The sequence below is a fragment of the Haemaphysalis longicornis genome, unplaced genomic scaffold (assembly GCF_048455015.1).
Source record: "Haemaphysalis longicornis isolate Haplotype H1 unplaced genomic scaffold, Haemaphysalis longicornis Haplotype H1 scaffold_10, whole genome shotgun sequence".
Lineage (NCBI taxonomy): Eukaryota > Metazoa > Arthropoda > Arachnida > Ixodida > Ixodidae > Haemaphysalis > Haemaphysalis longicornis.
The window spans coordinates 152,808,635-152,831,681 of NW_027526204.1; the positions used below are offsets into that span (position 1 = coordinate 152,808,635).

At 47.2% G+C, this 23,047-nt stretch overlaps 1 protein-coding gene across 2 annotated transcripts in view; it reads right to left on the minus strand.

Annotated features, from left to right (window-relative positions):
• The window catches only part of LOC144159680 (nucleolar protein 4-like), a 133,897-nt gene that overhangs the window by 52,187 nt on the left and 58,663 nt on the right, over window positions 1-23,047 (minus strand). For both annotated transcript variants that reach the window (XM_077691322.1, XM_077691321.1), the window contains exons 3-4: window positions 3,682-3,819; window positions 24-557 (exon numbers count right to left, since the gene is read on the minus strand). In XM_077691322.1, coding sequence (XP_077547448.1) covers window positions 24-557; window positions 3,682-3,819 — 672 coding nt within the window. The remainder of the gene's footprint in view (window positions 1-23; window positions 558-3,681; window positions 3,820-23,047) is intronic.

Genomic DNA, 23,047 nt, shown 5'->3' on the forward strand with positions numbered 1-23,047 from the left:
AGCGAGCAGCCGGAGGCACTGACCTCTCTCGGGTTGAAGGCATCCTCATCCGATAGGCCGAGGCTCCTCATGTGCTTCAAGTAGGCCGTCGTGATGGGCACGCTGAAGTCGAGCTGGGCCGCCGACACGCGCGGGATGCGCGCGCCAGCCGCGCGCGCCGTGGAGGCGCTGCTGCTGGCCTCGCTCGCAGCGCCCCCCGGCGACGACGCGGGGGAGCTCTCAGCGGTGGCGCCGCCGGCGAGCTTGACGTCACGGGCAGCGCCGCTTTCGCTTTGACAGCTGGCGCCCGCGTTGCCGCCCGCTCCGTGGCTTCCGCCCTTGTTGTTGTTGCTGCTGCTGTTGTTGCTGTTGCTCTGGTAACCGGGCGACCCCGCCGGTGTCCCGGGCACAGCTGCGGGCGCCACGCCGCTGCTGTTCAGCGCGGGGGAATCGGCGTTGAGGACAGTGGCAGTGCTCAGGGCTCCGTTGGTGAGGTGCATCCTCTTCTGGCAGTCGGAGCAAGACATGAGGAAGTGCGTGACCGCTTCGCGGGGCAGGAAGGCGTACAGCTCCGCGATCTGCGAAGGCGGCCACAGGTGCCGGCCGTGGCTGCTATAGCATCTCTAACACGCGAGCGCATTCGATACCTGCAAAATATTTCTCTGGCCACTTAAGTCTGCTTACGCGGTTTGAAAACGAAAGCACTATGGATTTGACTGGCACTGTACGCGACCTGCGTTTTGGTCTCGTTGGCCTACTTGCGTGGTAGACCGCGCTTAGCCAGCCTAGAAACTGGCGGTACGTACATTCTACGTTGAAGCACTTCCCAGCTCCAGGTCCGAGAGAGAGACAAGAAACTTTATTTAAGAGGCGTTCATTGCGAACTCCATACTGGATGGAGGTAGTTCCCTGTTCACCGGAATCCATATGCTGCTGCCACCGCCTGGCCCCTGGTGACCAGCCGACCAACAGCAAGCAGACTGAGGGCTTCCTCTGGAGTGTTATGGAGCCACGATCCGCGCGCGCTCGTGAAGCAACGGCGTGCTCGCGCTAGCGTCACGTTGTTTTTTTTTTGTGTGAGTGTTTATTTCTCCTCTCGGCACCCTCTGGTTCTTTGAACGAAATCCGTGCTCCACGGGGGAACGTGAATTTTTGGGGTTATCGATTGCTCACAACGCCCAGTTTTTTGCATCCTGAGGAACATAAAACATTAGCTTTAACAATGTAGAAAATTTATAATCATCATCGCAACACCGATCCGATTATCATCATCGGTACCCGTCAGCACTCCTGAGCAGCTCTCGCTCGAGCAGCTTCGCTTCTCTTCGTTGCATTGCCATTTTGTAAATAGAATCACCACCGTGTTCACAGACGCCTGGCCCTTGATCTCACCTCTCATTTTACAAATAATATATCTCAAATTGACACGAATATGCACGAACAAGTTGGCCTATATTGGTATATTACAGTACTGTAAATACAAGTTTACTAGATTGGCGCCAATATTCTAAACTGCGAGTACTTCGGTAATAGTATTTGCTGCTCACTTCAATTCGCAGCGCAGTTTTGCCCACTGAAGTATTCCAAGTTTTCAGATATTCAAAATTGTAGAATACTAGAGCGTATAAAAGTGCCCAATGCTGCACGACATGCGAGCTTTCAAGCTCCACCGCACAGTGTGCCCCTTTGGGTTGGCTTTTTTTCGTAAGTTGATGGCATGCAGGTAAGCCTAACCAGTGCAAGCCTCGCGCGTGACACGCGTATGGTGACTGGTGTATTTTTGCTAAATTTGAAGGCTACTTCTGCCCGATTTAGAGGCCAGAAAGAATTTTCCTGCCAGTGCAGTTGCATGAGTGAGCAATCGAGAGTTAACACATAAGGCTTGCGGCAAAGTCACACCGGCCACCAGCATGTCTCGTTTCTTTTCAAAGACTGCAGGGACCATCCTTCATGTTTCTTCATGAAACACAGGCCAAATTTTTGTTCCACTATTTCGCCATGTTGTCTCAGTTGTTTATTTGTACCACTGTCTTAGCAAGCACTACTACTCGAACACTCAGATGTGTTAAGTCATGATTGTCTAATACCCGCGCCACATGTACACGAAAAATGAAATTAAGTGCTTAATGCCTTAAATTTTAACGCCATTAATTCGCTGCTACACGGAAAAATTTAAGGCCGTCCTCTTCAATGTCATTTTTCGTTTAATGAGTTTCGCACAACTCATTCGCCTTCACGAACGCGGCCTACTCTCGGTCGCGATGAGCACCAAATAAAACAAAAAAACCCTCAACACCAGAGTGTTGACGTGGAAACGTCGCTGAACCTCGAAATAAGACAATTTTTGAGCACACTTGGTGGTGAAGTTCTAAAGAAGATGAAGTTCACTAAAACGACAGCAAAAGGCAAAACATCGTGTTACTCGTCGTTTCGAATTTTTCGGATTTGGCTGCCGCTGGCAAGCGAGGACAGCTGCTGAAGCCACTTTTAGAAACGGCTCACACCATATTTTAGAGAACACTATTTCTCATAACGTTTTCTATAACAAAAACATTTTTAACCGCTGTAAGACGTTTTCCTTTAGGTTAAAAGCTTCTAAAATATGAGTGCATTTCTCTTTTTGGTCATTATCACAAATCATGCCTAACCCATTTAATGCTTTTGCGTTTTTTCGTGTAGCACGGCCCACCCAAATAATGTCATTCGGTATCTTAAGGCCTCAAACACTTAATGTCCTTTTTCGTGTACGTGTGGCGCGGGTGTAAGTTATCTTTATTTTCTGTCGCTATGGTTTAGAAGATCTACCCACTATAGTAACCAAAAGGTATTCTTATTCGAAAATATTCGATTCACAGTTCCATATTTGATATTTGCACACTGTGAAAATTTACCCTTTCCGGCAGCAGAAGTTGCTAATTAACACAAAAAATGCGAAAAGCGTTAAGACCCGTATCACCATCTACCCATTTACTCGCCCCTATACAAACTGTGAATGGCGATTCGGGATTGGCGGAGCTCGTGAAAGCTTTTTTCAGGAAACAAAACACAGCACTATGGAGATACATGTGAATCTATAATGCGTGGCAACGTCTGTTCAGCACACGTTTTTGCAGACACAAACTTGTTTAGCTGTGTTTTCGCTTCAATCTAAATAAAATATTTTTCTTTTTTGTACAAGTGCAATGGAAAAATTTGTTAAACTGAAATAAAAAAAATATTATACACTTAAAAAATCTTTCGAAGTCTCTTCGATAACCAGGGGCATAAATAAGAGATTACTGGCGCGATCGGCTACGCAACAGATCCGACGGTCAGCGTTATTGAATGTCCTGATGGAAAATTCCACGTGTTTTTGTACACCTTCTCTTGGGTGGCAGCGTCACCTTGGTTAGACGAGATTTTAGCACATCACAGGCTTCCGTTCTATGGTGACTATACATCTACAGCTTCCGTAATGTCTCCCAGCAAGAAGCAGAGAGAGAAAGTGTTTGCCCGCGGTGTTACCGGGATTTTAAGATTTCGGACATGAGTAAGGTTTGAAGAGCAATACGAAAAATTTCCACCTTAGAGAACGCTAACAAGCGCCAGGGGATTTCGAGCACTCGAGAGCCGCTTTTTACACGACGCGTACGTATGCGGAATGCGTCGCACGGCGTGGCACTGCGCGAGGCCGTGTCGCTAGTTTCTGACGCAGCTGCTCACCGCCTTGTAGGTCCTCTTCTGGCCGGCGTGCTTGCCTCCGCGGCCGTCCATCTCGACGTGCACGCCGTAGATGATCTCGAAGAAGTTCTCCACGACGGCCACCCGCTTGTACACCGTCGTCTCGCCCTCGCCACCTTTCTGCAAAGCAAAGACGACGACGACTGCGTCACTGGCGTGCCACCGCTTCTACTGCGTCGCCAATGCGCATATCACTGCTTATCGAGTTCGGCAATTACTGGGTGTGCATTATAGGGGCATTCCGCTGGTCGTGGTCAGCTACCATAATACACCAGTAGGGTGAGAAATCGGTTTTGCGTTATGACTGACTGTGCTTTGGGTAACAATGTACACAATTTAAAGAAGACGAACGAAGTGGACAGTGCGAGCGCAAACTCACAACTGATTTATAAATCAGTTGTTACTTTTCGTTTGTCCCCTTCGTTCGTTTGTATTTTTTAAATTGCGTACTTTGTAACCCAAAGCGCAATCAGTCATCATACCGCAATACCAAAACATGACATCATTTGAGTGCAATGTATACACCACCTTTAACACAAGGTGTGTGCCAGCCGGATAACACGGTTAATTTGTATAGACTGTATCTTTGTAGATTTTCAAAGACCACGTGATAAAGTACCACAACGGTACAGTGGCGCTATCAGATCCATTTCTTCCCAAGAATGCCTCCCTATCTTAGCGCCATTATCGATCACCTGCTTCTGCAAGAAAACACGAATTCTTAAAAAAAAAGCAGCAATAAATAACGACAATATGGTAGTTCGGTAACCATAGGTATAGCGCATTTACTCGTAAACTCGATTTCTTTGAAAACTATAGCATCCCACATTCCGTACCCTGATCTCTTAAAAACGTGCATACAGTCTACGGTCGTCTATGCGCAGACAAGTTTCGGTCCCCAATTCTTATCTTTAATACACCAGGTTTTGATTAAAGGTGCCATGAAGACAAAATACAAGTTTGTTTTACACGAAAGATTTCGTGTTCTATAGTGCCCCCAGCGTTTGTCCGGAAGCAAACTATGCTTTGTTCACTGCGAAATCAATAAATTTAAATTAAGATTTTAATTTTCGCGCTAAAACCTGTGTTTGAACGATGTTTGCAATGACATCATAAAAACAGGTCTTTCGGCTAAACTTGGTGAGGAGCGGAGACTTGCTTACTGTTAGTCAACCTAGATGGCGCCATCACATTGCGGCAAGCCGTTTTCTGCCTTTCGTTTGTTTGTGATCGTATTTAGACCTGGATTGTTTTTGTTCTGGGAGAAAATAATCTTTTCGTGAAGCATGGTGCTCGCTCGACAAATATGGTCACGTAAGACACCGTCGCTTGCGTCAATCGGCCAGTGTCGTCTGAGACAACACCAAAGCCCCGCAGGGCTGTGCATGTAAACGAAGCATAGTGCGCGCTGTACCAACAGCAGTACGTATCGGTACTTCTATGTTTATGTGTGCTTTCGTAACTTCCACTGTTTGTCCCACCATTCTTACAGATGTAAAAAGAATGCGCCCTAAATTTAAGCGCAAATAGCTCGTTCGGCAAGCTTACAAGTTCTGCCTAATTTGCGCTTTCTTTTTCCGGCCTCCGCCAATCGCAGAGCTGGCTGGTATGACATTATAGGTTTTGTTGCTTGAGGTGAGCTACTGGGTCGTATGGTCATTGCTTTTTTTTATTATACGATTTATTAGCGCGAAGTTTACGTTAAACGTGATGTCAGCATGATTCTAACGAGGCAATCTTTTGAATGAACCAAACTTGCATTTTGTCTTCATGGCCTCGTTAGAATGAAAACTATGAAAATCGCCGTGGAGTGCCTGATGGTGGTGGTTGTCCTTTTAAATACGTAAGCTTGGAAATCCTCAAATACCGAAATAAGCCCCACAATCATGTATGTATCCGATGAACGTTTTGAAGGATTTCATTTCAATTGTTTCCCCGCGGTTCGCATGGAAGAACTCAAGCACATATAAAGCGCTATCATTCTGAAAACAGTATAGATGCGATCCAGAGTGTGTATACCGTGCGAATGTAACCAAGCCAAATAAGGGCGTAAACACCACCAGTTAACGGAAAATGGCGAAGTGATTACAGCAACTCTACTCCAAAAACAAAGAGCAGAACCTCAAAGCATTCGCGCACCCGCCGCGGTGGCTCAGTGGCTAAGGCGTTGTGCTGCTGAGCGCGAGTTCGATTCCTGGCCGCGGCGGCCGCTTTTATGATGGAGGCGAAAAGCGAAAACGCCCGTGTGTATTAGATTTCGACGCACGGAAAAGATCGCCAGGTGGTCAAAATTAATCCGGAGCCCTCCACTACGGTGCGCCTCATTGCCCGCGTTGCGTTTCCGGCGCGAAAACATTCGCGCCGGAACCACAATAGGCATGAATTTTGTTACACGTCGGCGGAGATGATATCTGCGAGCCCTGCCTGAATTGCAATGATTGCAAATGCAACTTATTTGTACAAGTGAAGCGAATATATTATAGTGTAGCTCTTAATGCCGCCTTCTCTGTCTTCCTTGATATCGACATGTGCGTTAGAGGGACAAAAAATCAGTGGAAAAAAGTACTAAGACAGGCGTGGTCGAGACGGTGCAGTGGAGTAGAAGAGTCTTCAAGACGGAACAGGAGGTGGCAGATAGAGGCCTACCGCGTCTCTTCTTCAGTCGTCATTTGGGAGTGTACGCAACCTGTGTGAGTAAGCCAGTCACAAACAGATCTTTGTCCAACAGACAGAACATGATGAGAAACACTGAGAGAAGAATCGTATCGCAGAATAGTTGCGTAGAGCCAACATGAATTGTGCGCCAGAGGAGGCCAGACATAAAACGTCGATTTCTCATTACGTCGAAAAAAGGTTCGCTGCCAACCATTTGGTCTCTCTGATCAATACCAATCCTCCTTTTTGTAACATTGGCATTGCATGGCGACACCATGCTGCCTTTCCAGAGAGCGTGTGCGGGGTTTTGGAGTTACTTGCATTTCATTGTTTTCGCTTCTACGCTTGCTATCAAAGCCGGAGTACGCTGTATTTTGCGTCCACCGCCTCGCCGTGTGCACGAACATCGGTCCCCGAACCAAATGAAGCGGTGTGCCACTGCTGAGTGTGCGGCCCCGCTTCCCACCAACAAATAGATAAGTGAGACCAGGACGAGATGAGTTTCGTGTATTAACTATCAACCATCACTGGCAGATAAAAGTGGCGGTGAATATGGGGATCCCGGCTCAGCGCGCACAATTCTTTGTTGCTTAGAGTGACGTTGTCCGACGGTTCCGGAGCCTTTAAAAGTTCAAAAAAGGAATGATTGGGATATCAAACAGCACCTTGGCATTGCTCGGGCAGGTGCCGTTCACTTGCCTTTTCCTCAGCCGCTGTGTAGATTTACAAGCTCTGCCGTATCCAGCGGTATCAAGAAGAGCCATCAGCGATTACGGAGGTCAAAGTTACGGGTAATTTAGGCACGTTTCAGAAAAAAAAAAAAAAAAGGTTTGTCGACGCTTTGTCGTTGGGCTATTCGCTATTGTACAACCCGCGACAATTTTCCTATGAGTAAGACAACGGCCTGCTGAAAAGCCCACGGCTCAGCCGTAGCAACGCAAGGTCAGGACGAAGTGCGTGTCAGCGAGGCACCCGCAAGTAATGCCAATGCCCAGTAGGATAGAAGCTGCAAGTGAGAGTACGTCACAGATGGTGAACGAGCCAAACTTGAGGTTACTGTGCCATATATCTTGTGGGTGTTATGAAAGGACTTTTGTGCCAACCAGATATGTAATAACGCGTTACAAGGAACCAGCTATTCCTACAGTTACTATTTTCGGTAACGAGTAACGTATTTAGTTACTTAGTTTAACAAAGGAACGGGTAACATATTTAATTTCTTCTAAGGCAAAGTAACGAGTAACAATATCTCGTTACTTCTGAGGAGTAACGTGTACAACACAGCTTAAACGGCCTTGTTTTTATTCTAATCTGTGCATGTGTCTATACTAGGCACATGGCACTGTTCGCCTCGAAAGCAGCAGCGCCGTGGTCTACATTCGGATGGTTCGGGGCGTCATTTCTATTGTGAATGATGCCACGGCCATCAGGGCCTCTTGTCGTAGCATTCAATTTACGCAACCGTCGGCGCACTGCTTGTCTGCGATACCAACAGCCGGGATTATCACGAGTCGAGCACGGGCGCCCACACAGGGAAGGCATGTGGGTAACGTCATGATAACAAAGGCCGAGACGAACGAATAATTCAGGTTGCGCCGATAAAAAGAGGTTTGTCGTTGATAGTGAAGTCGCGACCAATCAAACTGCCGATAATACAAAGGGCAGAAAGGAACCGACGCGTTTATCACAGGCCGTGATTCACGGCCGAGGAAGCGCGGCAACATAAATAACCGATGAAAACTTAAAGAGGCAGCTACTGCTTAAAAGAGCAACGGCTAGTAAAAAGGAAACAGGGAACCAGGAAACAAAACAGTTGTGCGTTTGGTCGTCAAAGTAACGTGAAAAGTAACTCGTTACTTTTCTTGTAACTCATGCGTTATGTTTGAGAATCGGTAACGAGTAACGTATTTAGTTACTTTTTGAGTGGGTAACGAGTAACGGTATTTAGTTACTTTTTTGGGTAACGTGTACATGTCTGGTGCCAGCCAATTTGACACATTGGGTTGCGATTGATCGTAACACAAAAGCGTTCGAACTTGTGGCGTTCCGCCGGTGAATGCAGACCGTTGGATATCTGTCTGAAACAAGAACACAGTTGCATGCACAATAGCAGGCATCGCTTAACTGAGGACTTAAACTTGAATTTGAAAGATAGTGAACGTCGATTTTATGTTCGCATGGGGACCTCTTCTTCACGCTTTTCAAGGAAGCGTAAAAAATTGCATTGACATTGAGGGAAAGGAGAGGCTACCTACTCAGTCCGGTGCCGGTGTGACACCATGACCCAGAAACGGGATTTTCGACCACACATTTTACTCACATCTCTGCTCACTAAAAAAATTGTAGCTCTCGAATAGTTTACACAGATTGCAAGCACACCATTCAAACTACAGCATGTCCAGTATTCAGTTCAATTCTTGGAGTTTAAAACCGCATCCTTAGAGATTATGGACAATTAAATGTTCGGCATCTCACAATTATCCTTCAGTGACCAAAAAAAGCGCCTAACAACGAACGCAAAGGTTTCTTCTTTTAAATTTCGGTGTTTTAGCTTAGTTGCGCAGCACTCATTTCATTTAAAAAGATAAAGGAACTTCATTTGCCCTTCTCACCATCATCAGAGAACGGAAAGTAGAACGCGCGTGGTCTTATGCAGCAAAGTTTGTAAAAATTATCATCAGCTTCTAAACAAACGACCGCATTGTCTGTCTTCGGCGCACGACGCCAAAGTTTTACGGAGCAGCTCGAGCTTTCTTTTTCTACTTTCCGAACAATGCTCGACCGCTCGCGGCCGCCAACACGCGAAGGCAAAGAGGAAAAGTTAGAAAGTGGGGTGTGCTTTAATCGATGCCTCCAGGGCACGCTTCGTCGACGCCGCGACAAGGAACCGCTGATCCCCGAACGCACGAGGGGGAAGTTCCTTGCGCGAACACTCACTTCCCCCATTTAGTCGTCTCCCTTACCTCACCCCCTGGCTCACCGTTTTCTCCTCTCTCCGCGGAAAACACTTCCGCCTGAATCAGGTTCCCGAGAGCCACCACTCCCGCTCTCCCCAAACAGAACAGGGGACACCGGCAAAGCTCCTCCGAGCTCCCCTCCTCTCAACAACTCTTCATCGAGTTCCGAAGTTGAGCCACAGACATCCAGGCCACTTTGACAGCTCTTTGTTTGTTTGCTCGCTGTCGGGAAGCGCCCCCTGCTTCTCATTTTTACCCGTGTAGCTGCTGCCTGATGCCCGCACGAGGCGCCCTCCGCGCGCGCAAAGCTGCCGCTGTCCGCGTTGTTAGCCGTCCTCTCCCCAATCCTCCTCCCTCCCTCACGTCACGTATCCGCCCTTCCCCCATCCGTTTCAGTGCAAGGGACCCTAGGTTAAACCTGCGCGAAAAGAGGCGAAATGGAGAACTTGTGTTCCGTCATCTCCCCATCCCATTATGTCTTGCCAGCGCGTCCGTGCGCAGAGCAGCTAATTCGGTGACCATTCGTGACTGTCCTGTTGCCCGTAATTCTAGTCTAAAGACTTGCTTCCAAACTTTGCTCAAACTGATATTTTATTAACATAAACTTGTCGACCAAAGCAACGACTGGCTTGGAACACCACATGTCGTTCATTTTGTTGGAGTTAGTTGCAACAGCTCTTTTTTAATCTTGTCAAAATAAAAATTCCTGCAATTCCCAAAATAAAATTAAATGTCTGCAAAATATACTTTTGCCCTTACTGGGTTTGCATTGTCACTCCGCTTGTTCTAAGCCATATTCTGGCGATTTCTTACGCACGAAAAACAGGCGTTCCCACCTTGAACTTCCCTTTGAGCTCAACGCCAAGCTGAATCTCGAAATCGTCCTCTGGCGGTTCGGTTCAAAACAATCGACTTCACTCACTAAGGTAATCCCTGCTTTCGAAGGTTGAGGCCGACATCATGAGACCCAAACATCATGGCGTCGCCCACCCCAACAAAACGTCGTAACAGTTGGTGCCTTCGATTAACAGTCCCGGACCCACCGCGGACTCCCCGAGAAGCAGTCCGGCATTCAATTTTCCCATGTATCCCTATGGCTTTGGGGAATCCTCAGACTGCCCGCGGACTATCGACGGCGAGTCCGAGACTGCAAATCGAACAGCCCCACTGACACGTCTCTCTTCTCACCCATCGTTTACGTCGTTGTTCTGGACTGATCGCTTTTCGGCAGCCGCGGGACGAGTTCATGCCTCTGTGTCTCCAGGGAAGTTACAGCGGTGCTAATTAGGGGGAGAGGCGGGGGTAAGACGGGGAAAGGAGGGCACGTTATACTTAAATAACTTGCGCAATACGCGTAAAGTTCGGAACAACCTTGACATCCCGTATTCGTGTGTATAGAACTTCCTAATTGTGTATGTTTACAGGGGGGGAAAACACACACAACCAGACCACCACGGTGACATCGAATGCGCTGAACGCACGAGGACAGACATTTATCGCCGAGTATACGCTCCAGTTAACTTGCCCAGGACAAGTCGCTAGAGAGTGACCGCTACATTAAAAAATAAGGAATCATTCCAATTTGCTAGGAATAGGCAAGAACACAGAATGTGACGACAGTTACGTTCGCTGTAAGTGGGCGCACCCCGTAAAGCAGTATCGGATTCCGGTGAGGAGTGGGACAATTGCCCCTACCAGGAAAACCACTCACAAACATCCAATGCGCGTTCTATTTTTTGGGTGATAACGGGGTTTAACGCTCCGAAGCCGCACCTGGGGTATGACTGAGGCGCGCCGTAGTCAATGGCTGCGGATTAATTTTCGACCACCTCCACGCGGAATCCTCAACGTGCGCCCAAATCTCGACACACGGGTGTTTTCGCTTTTCGCCTCATTAGAAAAGCAGCCGCCTCTACGGGGATCGAACCCAAGTCCTTGGGCTCGGCAACAACAACGCCTTAGCCACTGAGCCACAGCGGTGGGTATGTGCTATTTTTGTCCAAGGGGTCAACATCGATCCGCTTTTGCTGTAGTGCGCGTGCCACTGCCTCTTCCGAACTAACTTGATCCCCCCATCATTCCGGGCCTTAGACGTGAGCGAGGAGAGAATTACAGCCCTGTTATAGCGAGGAGGATGTTATGTTGGTGGCTACGACCACTTGGTGCGACGTGCGCACGTTCGATTAAAGTTCCCTTTTGAGCCACCCATCATCAACAATAAAGCCATCTTCATGGAAAGCGTACACAGCGGTGTAGCGAGCGGAGCTAACAGGGAGCTTGTGTGCGGTAGCAATCTCCTGGGCAGTTTGCAGTGATTTCTGGCTTTAGCCACTACGCCCTAGCCGTAGGTTGTATCGACAGGGTTATACTTGTCGTGAAGGGACTTTGAGGTATTTGCGTACAGACAAGAACAATTTGATGATTTTTTTCGAGTTGAGAATAGCACGAGTGTGGTTAGCGTACGGCATTAGGTTTCGGAGACACATAATTTCAGACTAGTGGTGGAAGTTTTTTTTTTGGCAGGTTGTGTTTTCAAACCGGAGCAAAACATCAGTTCGCAATAACATGTTACTAAACTAGCATTGTTATTTCACACACTAACCACACGAACTGTCCCAACTTCGACTTGAACTTAACACCATACTTCAACTAAAAAAAAGAAACCCCATTAGGTATTTCCCGCGTAACGTAACCGAAAAGCTACCAAGCAGGTCGAGCAAGTTGATTTCGCATCGAGGGAAAACAACGCTATAACTCTTTCGCTACCGCGCCTATCAAAATCGATCAATTTGATCGATACTTTTGGGAGCGCCTTTTCATAGCGTTCCAGGCGTTTCTCGAACAAGTAAAGCTGTTCGGAGTTAGATCAGAAAATGGCATTTCAAAATCAGTTTTGTTTTCATTTTTGCAACGGAAACGTGATTTTTGACACGCTTTTGAATCACCTGGTTGTGGAAAAGGGGCGTGGTCATCGCGCCTCAAGGCTACCAACGAAGAATGCGTGCAACTCGTAATTACTCTGCACCAGCGCTTGTTTTTTGCTATCAGGGCGTGAATGGGGAACTAGCAAACGATTTTCAATCGTCAGGTTCACGCTCTGACAGTAATAATCCCAGAAATCGGCTGAAAATGTCAAGCAGTGTCTGGTTGCAAAGCTACTTTATGATTTTAGGCAGTTTTATTGCCTTTGCGCAAGTTGTCCTATGTACTCTGGTAGTTCTACTTACCCCAGGACCATTCCCAAACAGTTTACAACAGTTTCGGTTTCGTTTCTGCATCGCGAAATTCATATTTAGCGCAACTACGCAGTTACCCAACTTCAAGGCTAACTGCCATGGCACCTGAAGCGTCCGCGACTGATCCTCGAACAAAGCACGCCGCTCCTCATTTCCCCCCACCCTAACCCGATTTATGCGATAAGAACTTCAGATGCAAGTCAAAAGGTCACACCCAGTCGCCAGATATCTGTTCCGCCGGGGACAGCGCTTCAAACCGGCCTTACACTGCCAGCTGTTCGCCTTCCAGTTTCGTTTTCATGCGAGGGTATATCCGGGTGTCTAATGTTGCTGCTTAGTTGAACTGTCTGTTCGGACAAAGTCTCTGATAAGTTTTTGTACTGTTTCATTTGAAAAATGTTAGGTGGCGCTGCAATAGAGAAGGCTCGTTGTGCTGATCTTTTTTAGCGCGCGAGTGCTACTCGGCCAAAGATCGCAGGGGACGATTCTAGCTCATCGTACCTCATTTTTGCGAGCAAGGCTACAATTGCGAGTAAGAAGATGATAATAAAGCTCAGCTTTATGTTTTGAGAGATAACTGACCGTGAACGACAACAAACATCAGCCACGGCGTTCCGTTTTCAACTTCATGCATGTTTTTTTCTGCATCGCGTGCTTGTCCCAAATATTGTGCTCGCTGTAAATGCAAAGTCAGTCATTGACAAGATGTTTTTACGTTATGTGGGGGCAAATTGGTGCCTCTGATAACGTCAAACCGCCAGATTTATTCCAAGGAACCACCCAAAATTGCACAGTTTGAATTAGAGGTTGGGCTTCACCGCATGACACGAGCACCGTGCGTGCTAACATTTTTTTTTTATATCTGAAAAACTGTTCCGCGCAAGTCGACATTTTTTTTAGGGTGTGTTTTTGAAATGTTTCCCTGCCAAATGTATATTCTAATTTTTTTCTACTACCGGTGGTTTGATATACACAACTCCTTTTTTATCATTTTTTTCGACAACTTGACAAAACTTTTGATTTTGATATTTTTTTTTCACAACTATGATATATGAAAACCTTTAAAAAACTGGTGTTATTGAAAAGGCTGTTAAATAATCTGCATTTTGTGCTCCTGCAATTAGTGCCTAAATATTTTTTTAGCAGAAAAAAAAATGTTTTCTTGGACCCCCCAAAATTGGTCAATTTTCTGCGGTAGCGAAAGAGATAAAGCGCGATATGCCCACAGAATGGACAGCGCGCGCCACTAACAGTTTATACTGATATCGCGCCATATTCAAAACCTGTGGTGAAACAGTCACTAAGAACAATGACACACGACAAAGTGGTCAAATTAAGGACGACACCAAAAGTATCTGACTGGGGCGAAACGGGCTTCAAAGTCCCCTCATCGGACCCTTGAAAGTTCTCTACAAACCTCTGCACCACAATGTTCCCGCCCCTCGGCTCCCAAGCACGCGCTCGTGGTAAGACAGGGGAAACTTTTCACGCTCGACTGTTAAGGGGAAAGAAAAAAAACTGCCGCCTCCGCACAACTGGCGTTTCCCTGGTGCCCCCATCACTTGGAGAGAGAAAGTGGGCAGGCACGCAAGTGCGTGTGAGCCAGGATAACTTTGCTTCCCAGCTACGGTCGCAAAAACGGCCACAAGCGTGCGCCGGGCAGCTAACGAGTCACCTTTCCCTCTTTTCGTTCACGCTCTCACCGCACCATCCGAGCGTCCCCTCACGCCAACGTGGCTTCCACTCGACTAAGGGAACGCCGCTAGCAGAAAGACACAAAAATTGGCGAGGTTTGCAACGCGAAGGAACCCGGGAGAAGAACCCTTGTGTGGCGCCGAAGTCAGCAGTGGTGGGCGAAAGGGGCTGAGTGGGCTCCGAGGGCAAGGAGCGAACAAGCCCTTGTTAGCTCCCGCAAGAAGGGCAGCGTGATACCTCCCCCAAAACGCCACAGCAATGGATCGGGAAGAAAAAAAAATGGCTCCAGAGCACAGCCTCGCACCGAGCTATTGCAAAGTACAGGTGGGCGAAGTCAACAAACACCTGCACGCACACAGGACTACAAGGGGTTGCCGCACACGCCGGTGAGAGTGTTGCAGGAGGCCTTGAACGACCCCTCAGCGGTCATCACGCGGGAATTCACACACCTGTAGACACGTGATCGCGTATGTACCTATGTACATACATGTCAGCATGTGTTCTTGTAAGTAGAGTGATGTTCCATCCCATGCCCCCAATTTTAATTTTCACTGCACAAAGTTTCCTTTTTTTTTTCATGAAGGATCGTAAAGATTCATTGATAAATTACCAGCCATTGTTTTGAGTATTTTAAACGTTCTTGGCGCACGCTACCTTGAACGAACAGATTACAACTGCGCGCTTGAAAATGGCAAGTTTTTAGGAGATAACGATAAAGATTTATTCCCTAATAGTTAAGTTCGGAATGAAGAATATATGACCACAGTGAGTGATAAAATTATTACGAGCTGCGAAGGCGAAAATATTCAATAATTAGTCGTAGTAAACCGCTCAAATACGCGCAGATTCAATGCTTTTTTTTTAACTGGATACAGCAACATAACCCCTATAGGCGCAAAGGCGATGCAGCCAGTGGACAAAATAATTCTAGCGTGTAAGCTTATGCAGTGGTAAGAGATGACAAGTTCTAAGCCAGAAATGGAACACTCTAGCAGCGTTGATTTTCGGCACCAGGCAATTACAAATAACGCACAGCAGATTAGTGCGACCTTGCAGGGCCACAACCACAATTCAAACGAAGTAGTTACTGCGACTAGCTTACTCCGACATCCGGAAAACGGCACAATTCAATAATTTTGCTCAGAACGCCCAGTAAAAGATGTCGTTTATATTTGTTGCGCGCGTTATCCGGCGCACTCTGGGGGAAAGCGTAAACTAGCTGAGACTAACATTTTTGGTGCGATGCGGCGCCAGGGATTCTAGTTCACTCTAGCCAGGGAGAAGCTAGCTTTCCCCCATAGCCGAGAGTCGGCCAGCCCGGTGCTGCCACCCATGGTTCCGCGCGGCGACTAAACGGTGGCGAAGAGCGAAGGGCTGCTCCAGAATCTGAACCCTCTCCCAGAGTGCGCCTTTTCTTGCTCAACCTGCCGATAGAGGACGCCAGGAGGGCACACGCTTTAAGGTCCCTCCACGCTTGGTTGCCTCGTCGGTTGGTGCAGGCAGGGATGGCGAAATGGAGGAATGCAGGGGCAACAATTGGCGTTACAAAACAATAATTGGCGTCGTAAAAAGGAGGAAATATGAAGCTAAGCGACGAAAACGGTTTGAAGGAAAGAGGGCAATGAGAATCCGGTGGGATAATGAAATGAAAGAGGCCATCGAGCAGCAGAAAAAAGGGTCGAGAGAGAACAGAGAAGCAAGGAGGAAGGAAGGAATAAAGGCAAAGGAAAGGCAGAAATGTCGACCAGGCTGCGGCCTAGTTTGCTATCCAACACATGGGAAAGGGGAACAATGGGAAAAACAGATGGAAGCAGTAAAAGACGGGGAAGGTAAGGACAGAGCGTAAAGAGGTGTGGCTAGCGTTACGACACTATAGACGACTGAATTCATTGACTTCATAGAGAACAGGTTTTTGTGCTAGTCTTCTGTGCAAGTTCATTGTTTTTAGGAAACACAGGAGCGCTTTTGTCCCCTTGTGCATAGTTGACGGAGAAGGCCAGTAGCCCAAGATGTTTTCCTCAGAAAACGGCCGCCGAGAACCGATCTTCCGTACAGTTGAGGAGAGTTGCCCTGTTTCGGATGAAAAACGTAGGCACTCGCATAGAACATGGCGTATGGTCTTCGCTCTGTCACAGACTTCACACGCCTCAGAGTCTGCAATTCCAATCAAACAGGAACAAGCATTTGTGAAGGCGACTCCAAGCCAGCGACGGCAAAGAACGGTTGCATCAGACCGTGGGAGGCCTAATGGAAGACGACGCTGAAGATGCGGACCCAGGGCATGAATACGAGAGCTAGTGAAGTCTTGGGTAGTTCATTAGGCTCTCATGGTCTCCCGAGCAAGTTCTCGGAGAGTTCTAGCGGCGTCCGTCCTGGATAATGGAATGGATATGGTATCCGTCTTTTGCTGTGCCAAGCGGACGACAGCGTCCGCACTTTCATAGCCGACAACGCCGCAGTGACTGGGAAGCCACTGGAAGGCAATGTCATGCCCCGCTTGAGCAGCATGGCCATACAGTAGTCCTATGTCGGCCAGCAGCTGTTGATGAGGTCCACAGAACAGGGCTGACTGGAGAAATTGGAGTCACTGAAGATCGCCCATCTTCGGAATGAGGCTTGCTCAATGGTGTGAAGGGCGCAACGGATGGCGGTAAGTTCTGTAGCCGTAGAAGTGGTGGGATGGGCTATCTTGAATTCTGTGGTCATCGACAATCGTGGTATAACCACGGCGCCGGCAGAACCAGAAGTTGTTACCGAGCCATCGGTGTAAATATAGGTGCGGTCACTGTATCGCTCGTGTAGATAAATGAGAGTTAGCTGCTGTAGGGCTAGCGTTGGACAATCTCGCTTCTTCGTTAAGCATGTATTAGTAAGGCGTGCTCGTGGCTGCATCGTACACCAAAGTGGGAGCAGCAGCCTCGTCGCAGGCGCATAGTTGGATGGCATGTTAGTGATGTGGGCAGCTACAAGAGAAGTGAACTTGATAAGGGCAGCATTGTGGGCACGTTGGTACTCCATAATTACGCAAAGAATTACTCAAGAAAGGGGGACACGGGCCATGTGTGGACGGACACACTTATCGCAAACTTCCAACTAAATTTTATTGTGCCACTGTGTGAACCTTATAAATATAACAAAGATCGACTGCACATGCGTATGCATAAAAATGATTAAGTTTCTGGCGATGCGGCAGCCAAGAAGGCCAATTCCTTCTCGCTGAGCGCAAGCGAGGGTGAGCTGCCATACTTTTCTCCGAGTCTTGCAATCGCCTTAGCTTCCGTAATTTCTCGCATAAACTGCGTCCTGCCACGGGGTAAAATCGAACACTTGTCGAAAATAGATTTACAGCCCCATTTTAAACAATATGCAGCCAAGAAACCGCAAGTGTCACATCTAACGTTATTGTTGCGCGCGCGTAACCAGTAATTCAGGCAGCGCCATGTCTGCCCAATGTATTGCCTTTTACAAGTGAGCGGGCGTCTGTACACCACCCGGCCCGCACAAACAACAAACCTCTTTCAGCGCCGATTGTTGCACTGCTCGGGGGTGGAGCGATTGGGGTTCGTCAGTTTACACAGCTTCCAAAGGCCTCTTGGGAGCCGGAAAAAACACCTTGACATTCACCTTCTGTCCTATTTTCGACGGGTTATACCCGCCGCGGTGACTCAGTGGCTAGGGCGTTGCTCTGCTGAGCACGAGTTCGCGGGTTCGATTCCCGGCCGTGGCGGCCGCTTTTCTGATGGAGGCGAAAAGCAAAAACGCCCGTGTGTACGAGATTTCGGCGCACGTTAAAGATCATCAGCTGGTAAAAATTAATCCGGAGACCTCCACTACGGCGCGCCTCATCGCCTGCGTTGCGTTGGCGCGTTAAACCCTACAATCAATGAAATCCATTCTTCGGGTTATGGGAGATCCTATGCATGTGGAGAACTACGTCAACTTTTGGGCTATTGTCGGGTGTGACGCCGCCAGCTGGTTATACCCTGCCGATGATGGACGATGACTTTGTTGCTCAAAGCTTGCGCCCATTAAGTGGCAGCAAGACTTTTTTAGAGTATTCTTGAAACACAAACTGAATATTGCCCGCTTTACAAGTTTAGAATGGGCTGACGTATATGGAAACAGTGGCTTGTTGGCTCGCGGCTTACAGGACCAACAGGTGTGGCTGTTAGTGAAGGTGAGACGAAGATCAAGAAATCGGGTCGACCCTTCCACCAGCAGCTCATGAGTAACTTGTAGGGGAAGGAAGCACTGTTCAAACGTCGATAAGCCTTTTTTCACCTTCAAAGCAAACAGGTCAGAAGGGCAGTCAATAAAAATAATAAAAAAATCAACACACGTGAAAATTTTACAAGCAGTGCTACCTTGAACCTGGCTTAAACTTGTATGGCCTAAAGAGGCTAAAAACAGGCCACTAAGAATTGGAGCGATGCAGGATTTGATACAGACACCAGTGTTTTGCAAATAACATTCAATGTACCTTGTGATAAGAGTGCACTTAAAAAAAAAACTGTAAAAGCTCTAAAAACTGACTGCTAGACATCCCGCCCTCGTTCTGGAAGCAAACATCGCCGAACTCGTCAGTGCTTTGCTCAATACAGAAGAGTGCGCTTTCATGAGGTAAGGAATAATACAGGTCCGTAATGTCAATTGAGAACGCCTGGAGGCGCCAGTCCGCATCACACTTCAAAGCGTCAACTACGGAGTCCGGGTTTCTAACAATAAAGGGGTCTCTGACAGGTACAAGCCCGAGCTTAGCCTGTAAAAACAAGGCCAAAGGCTTTTGCCAAGCATCATTTTCTGCAACAATCCCACGAAACGGGATATCTTGCTTATGCGTTCTGTCACTAAAGAAAACCTGGAGGTGACCCCGTCTACTCTATCCAATGTCCTGGGCCAGTTTTTGGAGGTTGAGCCTATTGCACAATTTCTTCGCTTGCGTTTTTGCTTTAGAATGAAGCACATCTTTACAGCAGCTAAAAACAGCACTGATAGCTTCGAGAGCTTTGGGCGTTAAAATCTCCTGCCGAGAGCACAGCAAGACCCCCTTTTTTATCTGCAGGAAGAGCACAAAGGGAAATGTCCGTCCACGAGATCATAGGCTACCCGTTTGACAAAAATCTGTGGTCTCTCACTAGTACATCCACGCCTTCCATGACGACACGGCCTACCTCGTCATCAGGGGTGTACTGGAGACGTCTTGGACGTAGGACAGTAGTTCTCGGTGAGGTCTTCTTGTCTCGACGGCAAACTTCGGCCCGAGCGACAGAACTCCAAAATTCTGAGGCAAGGCCAGCTTTATCACATGAGACATTGAATGCTATTTGCAAAACACTGGTGTCTGTACCGACTCCTGCATTGCTCCCATTCTTAGTGACCTGTTTTTAGCCTCTTTAGACCGTGAAAGTTTAAGCCAGTTGCAAAGTAGCACTGTTTCTAAAATTTTCGCGTATGTTGATGATGTTTCCATTTTTATTTTTGGAGGTGAAAAAAGCCAGCCTTATCCACATTTGAACAGTGCTTCATTCCCCTTCAAGTTACTCATGAGCTGGCGATGGAAGGGTCGATCCGGTTTCTTGATCTTCGTCTCCCCTTCAGTAACAGCCACACCTGTTGGTCCTGTGAGCCGCGAGCCAACAAGCTACTGTTTCCATGTACGTCAGCCCATTCTAAACTTGTAATCTCAGCGTGTGCAATCCCAGTTCTACAGCAGCACGTTGTATGCCATAAGAGTAGGCGGGGAGCCAGTGAACAAGGCCTTCGCGTAGCTGCTGCGGTATGAGCTCGCAGACAAGCGCCATGGTGTGCGATAGGAGGAAGGTGACAAAAGAACGATCGAGGGAGACTAAAACGAAGCCAACAGGGCATTAGCTGTGCACTGCGGACAGGAGAAGGGGATCCTGTCAGTCTGGGTGTAGATGAAGCCGTGTTCAGTAAATCCGCCGAACAACCCTTTCGATTCCCCATCACCGCCACCCGAGAGGGGTGCATTCTCAATGGCCGCATTGCTTCCATTCCGAAACGTTGATGGTTCTCGCCTAACTGAACCCATCAATAGGGCGAGGAAAATTGCACGCCGTAGCCCATGCATTAGTCAAGCACTCTCGAACCCCGCGCACCCGGCAACGCGGTTGTCAGTGATCCAGACTGCCGAGTAAACCAGGGAGGGGAATGTTATATGGCGCATCCTGGTCCAAAGGGAGAGGTGCACACCAACAAGCGCCTGTTACAGGCAACAACTGAGTATCTTCACATACACGTAAATCTTCAGGCTCAGTGCTAAGCACGACGAATTCGTGTTTATAAGAGCCCACGTCTCAAGTAGCCCGCAGGAAGGTTAGCGCGGTTTAACAGGGACGCAGAAAGGCATAAAGAACTTCGCGAGAAATAAAGAAAAAAATCAAACGCACTGCTCAACCTATTTACCTGGATAATACGAGTACTGCGCTTCAGATCCCGGCGTGTTTTAGCTCAAAAAAATCACGTTCAATAAAAAAAAACTGACTAATTTATTTTAGTGCAGCTAATTTATTAGTTTAATTCAATATTTTATGGATTGCAAATTTCGTTTTTAAATTTAAGAGCTGCAACTCACTTTATTAATAAACTACCATTTTTTGTGTGTCATAATTTCTAAAATTACCAAGGCTTGACGTTGCGCTAGTTGGGTACACATTATTCACACTAAAAAACAGCGCAGAGACGAGAATAGAAGAAGTGACAAACTAGAGCGCTGACGAACAACTGAAGTATGATTTATTACACGACATTAAATACACAGAAAACCATTGGATGAAAGCATGCGCCCGTTCAAGGATAAGATATCACTCCAAATATGTAATGGAAGCTTAGATCAAGAATAAAACAATGAGACTTGAAGTGTCAAGCTTGCTATCTAGTACAAGTGAGGTTCAACCGGCTAGATATGCTACCGCTCTTTCCGAAAGAGCGATCGATGGCGTGCTCACACATTGTTGCCCCCGAATGCCAATCAGTGATCCCCCCAATATTTCCCGGGAGCGAGCGTCTCCACAGCGTTTTAAAATGCGCGTTTCTTTCAACTTTGGGTGGCAATCACTTTTCTGGCATTTCTTGCAATCTATTGCAAGATTGCTTTCCGTGCCTGTGCGGGAATAATGAAGCCTTAATAATAAAATTAGGCTTTAATAACTAATTAACGTTGTATCCTGCAAGAAAAAGGATGTATAGACCCACGTAGTCCAATCTTTTTTTCTTTTTGTGGCAAAGAATTGAAAAAAAAAAATGTAAACAAGACAGTGGCTTTAGTGCGCAGCACTAATCTGCCCATTGTGTGCGGCCGAAATAAAGCGTTGAAAACTGTGCCAATCAGAGAGCTTTCTCAAGCGCAGTGGAGTTTTTGTTCTGTGCGCATTAACAAAAAGAGGTGATTTTCAACGTTTTTACCATGGTAAACGCTTTCTTCTGGAGGTGTTTTTAGGAGAAGTATTAGAGTAGCGGTTTTTTATACAAATTGTTGCCTTTTATTGTACCAACGGCCATTGTTCGTCAGTTCGGCCTGAAATAGCGTTAAAGCTGCTATTTCGTTCGATTTTTCCGAATGCATAACAATATCGAAACATGCTTTTCGTGGTGCGGAACTCTGACAGTATTTTTTTTTTTCGCGCCCGATTTTTTTTCTCCGCTATTTTCGTTGGTATCTCGGTTTTCCTGGAATTTAAAATTACCGCAAAGTTTATTTGTTTTGCAAATAACACCGCGAAATCCTGGATCGGGAAATTAAACCGAGGGGCACTTCAGGCCATACATCTTTTCGGTGTTGTTTGAGGCAACTTTTCTACCCACATGTACGTTAACAACAGATTTGACAGGATTTATTACGACAGCTGTAACTTGCTTATTAGAGGCGGCTCTTTCTTTTTGTCGGCACGGAGGGGAGAGCGCGTGGGTTCGTCCCCGTGTGTGCTTCGTAGGTAGCTTTGCGGGCACTCATTACCCGGTATGACTCCGCATACACATTACCCCACTGCTATGACAAAGTGCCCTCGCAAGTTTTGAATTGCTGGAGATTTAACCTTACTGCAGCGAGAATGATAATTTCTCCGCCACGGGTCCTCGCTGTTCAGAAGGCGTATATGCGGCTTATTTTAAAGTGAATACCTCCCCGATGGCGACGTTGCCCCAAAAATCACTGCAGAAAAGCCAACTTTCTCTGGCGATGATGATGATCGTGGGTGAAGAAAAGGATGGTTTAATTTCGAAGCTTTCTCTGGTCGCAAGCCAATGTCTTCAAAGTCCAAAGTCAAAGTCCGAAATCCAATTCGTTATGCCCAAAACACACTGCACGAAAGTCAACTTACAAAATGGGTTTCCCCAAAGACGCTTCAAAAAAAAAAAAAAAAAAAAAGCACGCTTCCCTCGGTCAGAATTGAACCTGGGTTTCTCGCGTTATGAGGCCGACGTCTATGCGATTGCTTAATTCTGACTTTTTTTTTTCTTTACTGCATGGACAACTGCCCTTAATACAGCCTACAAAAGTTATGAGTCATCCAAGAAGATGCACATCACTGCAGCTAAAATAAGCCGTCCGTTAAAACTCTGGCAAGCAGACGCACGCGTCCAACAGATGCAGCCATTCTGGTGGGTCACTTTGCGCCGCATAAATGCTCCGCACCAACGCAGTTTGCTCCCGAAAAATGGACTTCGTTGGGCGACGGGGTTCCGCGTGCCTGTCCGTCATGCGGCACTTCCACAAGCTATACAATCCGATCACAACAAATATATCATAGGGCACTCCACTAACATCTCTCAAAGGCAAGAACCGAA